The 6,676-nt window shown below is 65.6% G+C and overlaps 2 protein-coding genes across 2 annotated transcripts in view; both read right to left on the bottom strand.

Moving 5' to 3' along the window:
- Positions 1 to 1,902, bottom strand: part of MNEG_4824 (hypothetical protein) — a gene marked incomplete at both ends in the record, with an annotated part of 3,043 nt that extends 1,141 nt beyond the window's left edge. Inside the window, 6 exons of the mRNA XM_014046704.1 lie at positions 58 to 181; positions 517 to 560; positions 933 to 959; positions 1,215 to 1,385; positions 1,565 to 1,637; positions 1,814 to 1,902. Of these exons, the coding sequence (XP_013902158.1) occupies positions 58 to 181; positions 517 to 560; positions 933 to 959; positions 1,215 to 1,385; positions 1,565 to 1,637; positions 1,814 to 1,902 (528 nt within the window). The remainder of the gene's footprint in view (positions 1 to 57; positions 182 to 516; positions 561 to 932; positions 960 to 1,214; positions 1,386 to 1,564; positions 1,638 to 1,813) is intronic.
- Positions 1,903 to 3,672: 1,770 nt separating this feature from the next.
- Positions 3,673 to 6,063, bottom strand: MNEG_4823 (hypothetical protein; the record flags this gene model as incomplete). Its single annotated transcript, XM_014046703.1, has 5 exons — positions 3,673 to 4,826; positions 5,052 to 5,113; positions 5,253 to 5,328; positions 5,559 to 5,643; positions 6,001 to 6,063. The coding sequence occupies 5 exons, from the start codon at positions 6,061 to 6,063 to the stop codon at positions 3,673 to 3,675; spliced, it is 1,440 nt and encodes a 479-aa protein (XP_013902157.1).
- Positions 6,064 to 6,676: the final 613 nt, after the last annotated feature.

The following is a 6,676-nucleotide window of genomic DNA, read 5'->3' as shown; positions in this document are numbered from 1 at the left end:
GCCCCAGCCCCCACCAAACCCAACGCACCCCTCACCCCCGACACTCCCACCCCTGACCTTGATTATGTTCCCCCTCTTCTTGTCCACCACCAGGCCCCTCATCATGAAGGAGTAGTCAAAGGACAGCCCATACAGGGAGGAGGGGTAGCCAAACGCGCGCACAAGCTTGTCCACCGTCTCCCTGGGGGTGGAGGGCCGAGGGCAGCGCAATCAGATCAGATCGCAGCGGCGGCCCCGTCAGTGAGCTGAGAGAGAGGAGCGGCGACCCAGCGTGCGCTGCGTTGCCGTCACGTGAGCGTGCAAAGGGGCCCACGCTGCTGCCCTGCGGCGCTGCTGCAGCGCATCTTACATGGTTGCGCAGCTGTGCTTGCACTTTGATGCCAACACCATGCGCAGGCCTTCTCCGACCCAGCAACGCCCAACTGTGTCTGACTCTACAAAACCCACACTGGTCAGCGCAAGCTCAAGGCATCAGGACAACCCCTGATCCCCAGGCCCTGCAACCAGGGCGCCCACCTGTAAGCAAGCTCCTCAAACGCCTTGGGCTTGTACTGTGCGATCTGAGGGTGCGGGTAAAGCCAGGGTTCGCAGGCACGCTGGTCATGCACCAATTCGGCGCTGGCAGCAACGCATGCTCACGGCCAGTCGTGGCAGGGCCTGCATGGGTCACTTCGCCTCCAATCGCATCCCGTTGGGTTGCTGAACACGACCGGACGGCAGCTGCTGCTCGTGCGGTCCCGCAGGCACAGGGGGCGGGCCGCTGTTGCGGCTTGTGCGCGCGGCTGCGCCGCTGCAGCTCTGGACAGCCGCGTCCCGCCGCAAGCATCATGGTTTGATGGCTTGGGTGCTCGGGTGCTGATGCGGCGCGGCCATACCCTGCTTTGACTGCAGCAGCACCCTGGAACGCCGCTAATTGTCACCGTTCCCCTCACCGTGTAATCCATGTCAAAGCCGATGGCCTGGAAACAGTGTGGCAAAAAGTTTGGGGTGCAGGGGTTGATGGTTACTAATCCTGGTAGGCCACAGGCCACGCTGACACACAGCCGCAGCTCCATGTTTGGGAGACCGCAGCCTAAATGCACTCCACGACAGCACCGGCGCTGCCAACGAAAGCGCTCAGCGAGCCTTGGCGCTTTGAAAACCCGTACAGCATGCCACCGCAGCACGCATGAGCTTCCATTGCTTGCCGCCTGCGCTGCCCCGCCGCGCCCCACCTTGATCTGTTTCATGTTGAGTGACCTGTTGCAGAAGATCTGGCGCCGAAGCTCAATCGGCTGCTCTGCCCCGCCAGCCCCCTGCTCCTGCTCGCACCACAGCGGCTCGCGCTGCGAGGGGGGCGCCGGGATCTCCAGGCAGCAGCTGGCCGCCGGCGCATGCTCCAGCTGCTGCAGTGGCGCATCAGGCAGGGGGGGTCGAAGGGGGGCAGGCTCGCCAGGTCAGCAGGCGGGCCAGGTGTGCTCTGGCTTGAGGTGAGGCAACTGCACAGGGGCGCAGCTCGCAGTCAGCTGACGCGTCAGCTGTGGAGGCCGCCGACCGGCACTGGCTGCTGGCGCCCCTGCCTCACCTGCGCCAGCACCGCGGCGGGGGCTGCGGCGCGGGGCCGCGGCCATCCAGCGAGGACGGACGGTGCTGTGACCCTGCACGACACGCACCATCAATGAGTCGCATGAGCAGCAGGTAGTGCCATGCACGTTGAGCCCAGCAGTCACGGTCCAGTTGGGGCGGTTCGAAAAAATCCCGCGTCCAACCCTGGGGCAACCCGCGGCGCTTGGCGGTGCGCGCGCGCGGGCACGCCTCGGCTTGCTGTGAGCACCTTGGCCTCCGCGCGGGCCTAGAAACCTTTGGTGCGCGCAGAAGGACGTTGCCGCCCACGCGCACGAGAGGGGTGCCCGCGCAAGGCATAAGACCTCCAGATGCTAACGCTTGAGACAAGCCCATGGGAGGTGAAGGTCACGTAAAATTCACTAGCTACCGAGTGGTGTTTTATTTATGCTCCACAGCGAGATGATCTGTCGCGATTTGACCCTCGTGGGTCACCCACTCACCAGTGCTGTGCGTTGCTGACTTTGCGATGAGAGGACGTCCTATGTCGTTTCAGCAGTTTGTCGCGACCTTTACCTGTAACTCTTCGCCACGCTTACGCTCACGATCCACGATCTTGCTTCCGAGCGCAGTGGAGAGGCGCGCCAATCATTGCTGAGGGAAGGCGACAGGCTGACGTGTAGCACAAGGAAGCTTGCAGACTCGGCGCACACGAAACAGAGGGTGCCTCCTGGGCGCATTCCAAGGCCAGCGGCGGTGCAAGGCGGCCTGCGCCACCACTGCTAGCAGCCGCGCAGCAGGGGAGCGTTCACGCAGCATGGAAAGGGCCAGGCAGATGCTGAAGACGTACGGCCGTGCGGGCACAGTCACCTACCTCGCACTCTCGTCCCTCGTAACGACGGGTGCGTTAGCCAAAATCCGCCGCCTCGGGGATGTGCATGCTTGCAGCAGTATTGCGACCTTGGTGAATCGGGCATCACTTTACCATTCCGCAGACGCAGCAGCCCGGGGTTTGGCAGCTTGTCCCGTGTTCCTTGGAAGCCCAACTGCACCAGCTCATGCCCCTTGCTGCACCCCAACCGCCACGCACCTGCCGAAACCGCTGCTTAGGCTTCTACATCGCCATCCAGCAAAATGTGGACGTGAAAAAGCTCGTTGGTATCAAGGGTGGGTGCGCGCCCTGCCGCCCCACACAGCCGAGCGGCTGCGCTGTCGCTCCCTGCGGCCGCCACCCAGCCGGCGAGGTCTCCTCTTGGCCTCCGTTGCGGTTTGCTTTCCAATATGTCCCTGCAGCCCCTCTCTATGTTGCTTCATGGCACCTGACGCGCCTGCGCCCCCTGCTCGCGTGCCCGCCACCCCGCCGCCTGCACCCTCCCAGAGGATGATCCCGAGGCAGAGCCCTCGGGGCTGCAGAAGCTGCTGCTGGGCCCGGGGTCGCACGTTCTGCTCGCTGTCATGTGCAGCAAGGCCTGCATACCCCTGAAGCTGCCCGTGGCGGTGGCGCTTACGCCCTACGTGCACAGGTGCGGGGGCTACGGGAGGGTCGGCGGGTTTCAGCTCTGGGCGGCTGGCACAAACTCGCACGATTTCGCATTGCGCCGTGCAACACCATACTTGTCATGGTTTTTGTACCACTATCACGACTCATTCTCATCATGCCTTGCTCCTCCCATTGATCAGGCTGGAGGTGCGGCTTCTGGAGCGGTTGGCGGCTTCTAAAAAGTGAAGCCAATTCCAGGCGCCTGCCCCCCCCCTCCTGCCCCCGTATGCGGAGCCGTACAGCAACGCAGCGGAGGCGGTGCCATGCGCGATGCCGGCGTCGGGCGTGTGGTGGGCGCTGGTTCCCCCCAGGGAAGCAGGCCTGTGGGGCCGCAGCTGCTGCAATACGCAGCTGGTTCGCTGTCCCTCCTGTAAAATGGTGGGTGTCTCATGCACCTGACAGCCTTGCGATATAAGTTGCTCAGCAAGCAGGGTGCAGGAGAGCAGTACCGGAGCCTGCGCTCGTCGCTGGGCTGGGGTTCAGACGAAGGTGACAGTCGGCCAAAGCTGAGCAGGAGATGCCCGCCGCCGTCACAGCGCAGGAGGTCTTTGCTATGGAGGAAACAAGCAGCGCTGTGCGTGCTGACCTCGTCAGTACCTACGCCATCCTCGGCCCCTGCCGCCGCGCCTGGACCCCGCCACGACCTTTCGGTCAGGCACCGGCTCCTGGGGCGCCGCCGCCTCCGCCGCCTCGGCCGCGTCTGAGCTGGCTGCCGCGGCGCCCTCCTGGGTGGGCGCCATCGCCGGCGCAACATCCGCGGGCAGCGTGCCGGCTGCGCCCGCATCGCTGCACACCCCAAGGCCCTGGGTCGCCTCCAACAACGCCGGTTGCGGCCCGCCCGCAGCCGACGCCTCGTCTACCCCTTTTACAGGCTGGGCGTCCGCCGCTGGCCCCACTGGCTGCGCGGGAGGCTCGGCCACACTGCCCGGCCGCAGCGGGCCCCCCTCGTCGCCCCCGCCGGCCTCCCAGGCCGTCGTGTGCTCAGGCGCATGCCAGAGCAGCAGCCCCGATCGCTCCACGCGCCGGTATGCGTCGTATGCGGCGCGCTCCGCTGCGGACAGCTTCATACGCACGTTGCCGGCGCCACCGCCGCCGCTGCCGCTCCCTGCACCCCCAGCACCCCCGCCCCCGCCGCTGCCGGCCCGGGCCACGCCGCTGGGGTTGCGCGGCACCCGGCCTGCCCACACCGCGGCGGCTGCAGTGGCGCCGCCGGCCCCAGACCCGGCGCCAGCGGCCGCAGGCGCAGGTGCCGCTGTTGCACCGAAATCAAACGGCTGGCTACCGCCAGAAGGACCCACTGCGAAGCCGCTGCCGCCGCGACCAAGCAGAGCCCCTTGGGCCGCCGCTGCTTGCGTCGATTCTCGGCTCCCCAGCGCTGCATGAATTGGGGCGCCTCCAGGCGACTGGCTGCCCACCTGAGACCAGAGAGCCCCCATCCTGGCGACGGGCTGCCGCACCTGGCAGCCTGGGGACCCATCCTTGTCAACGCGCCGCCGCTTCCCATCGGGCGTGGTGCCGGCGCTGCCGCCGCCATCGCCGGCGTGCTGCAGGGACGTTGCGGCCGCCGCTGATATGCCCAGGTGCGGGTTGCGCTCTGCCAGCAGCGCGCCGAGCGCCGCGTGCAGCTGGCGCGCGGCGCCCTCGAACGCGGCGCTGCGCTGGGAAGCTCCTTGCAGCGCAGCCTGCAGCTGCAGCCGCCGCTGGTCCGTCTCGCGGTGGTGCTGGACGAGCAGCTGGACGATGCCTGATGCGAGGTCAAAAGGATGTTGTGAGGGGCAGGGCAGCAATTGTCTATGGGATAGCTGGCGGGACGAGACAATGTTATGAGAGGCCAAGGGAGCATCAATTGGATCATGGCCGCGGCAGCTGGGCCCCATGGATCCAGCCTCTGCTACTGAGCCCTTGGAGTGATGTGCCTGCCCCCCCCCCAAAAAAACTCGATCCTACTAGCAAATAGAGTCTGGCGCACGTTTGAGTATTGTGTCGGCCTCTGGCCGCCCCATGGTGCGCATGGTCCCGTCTGGGGGCAGCCTGGCAAGAAAGAGGCGGGCCGGGGCTGGGGGTGCTGAATCGTTCATGACTGTGACATGATCCGCCACGCACACTTGGTTGGGTGCATGCAGGTGGCCCGTGCGGCAGCCCACAGCTGGGTTGGCGCCTTGCGGCCCACCTGAATGGCATGGGGTCAGAGCAGATGCCTGGCGCCTCAACTGTGGTGTCGAGGTGCAGCTGCTCCTCCCTCGCACCTGCGCAGGGCGCGGGGCCGTGAGCGCATCGCGAATGCTTGGGTCACATTGTAGGAGCATCACCCGTACAGGGTGGGCTGACAATGGCCGCTGTCAGCTCACAGGTTCGGGGGGGAGGGGCAGCCCAAAACAGGCGAGCCCTCGCCCGTCTTCTGGATCGTCGTCCAGAACCCAGCGCCTCCCTTGTGGCGGAGCGCAGTGGGGCCAAGCGTGCCCCTGGAGCTGCGCACCGAATTTGAAGACCATCTCTCGGTCTGTGTCCAGCGCCAGCGCCAGGCACTGCGCCATCACGGGCAGGTCCAGGCCGATGCCTGCCTGCGGGGGTTGTCGTGCGTGGATTGGGTGCATCGATGGGGTTTGCGTCAGGCCACCCGCGGCGTGCGCCATGGGCGCCACGGCGCCCATCCGTGCGCTCCAGCCGCTGGCCTGTGGCGACATGCAACGCTGCGGGTCGAGCACCTGCAGGCTGCACGCCCGCCTTGCCCCGCCAGCATTCCCAGGTCCGCACCAGCAGCGCGCTTCTGGCCCTGCCGGCCTGCCTGCCACCAAGCCATCAGATCTCGCCAGCCATGCTGATCGCGTGCACGTTGCATACAAGCCGCATGCACACCACATGCACCCCGCATGCACCCCGCATGCACCCCGCATGCAATCCATATTGATTTCGCCTACCTGCACCAGCATGTCCGACACATCTTCGCTGGTGAACTCAGCGCTCCAGCCAAACGGCCCCATGTCAGAGATGCTCAAGCGGCTGCAATTATGCGGTGCGTGCGCAGATGGAGGCTGTGAGTGACATGTCAGAGCTGCAGGTGCGGCAGAGGGCAATCTGGGGAGGGATGGGGACGGGCATGGGGTACGAGCCCAGCTCTGGGGTGACGCCCCAAGCTGCTCACAACAAGGCTTCGCCGCTGTCACCGGCCTGGGTGCCCTCCAGGCAGAGGAGATAGGTGGTGCCATCCCCTAGGTTGTATGTTCTGAAGTAAGGGTAGCCGGGCAGCACGCTGGCCATGCCGGCCTGGTCCATGACGCCCGCGTGCTGCAAGCGAGTGTGCGAGCGCCACGGCTTCGCCCCCCACGGATGTCCCGATGCTGTTGGGGGCGATTAAGCTGGTTAGGCAGTTACAGCAATTAACTCGCATGGTTGACGTACTACTGAACTCATACAAATTCTGAATTTTGATGACATTTGCTCCTGATCCACAGCTAGATCGTGTTGGGTTTGGCAGGCCCACAGCTGTATGAACGATAGCGGCCTGAAACACGTGTGATGAAATTTGACACATACGGGCATATCATTGCGGCCAAAGCCCCGGAATGGCACCCCCCGCCGCAGCAGCTGCACCCC

The sequence above is a fragment of the Monoraphidium neglectum genome (genome assembly GCF_000611645.1).
Source record: "Monoraphidium neglectum strain SAG 48.87 unplaced genomic scaffold scaffold00688, whole genome shotgun sequence".
Classification (NCBI taxonomy): Eukaryota; Viridiplantae; Chlorophyta; class Chlorophyceae; order Sphaeropleales; family Selenastraceae; genus Monoraphidium; species Monoraphidium neglectum.
This window is presented reverse-complemented; position numbering and strand designations above follow the sequence as displayed.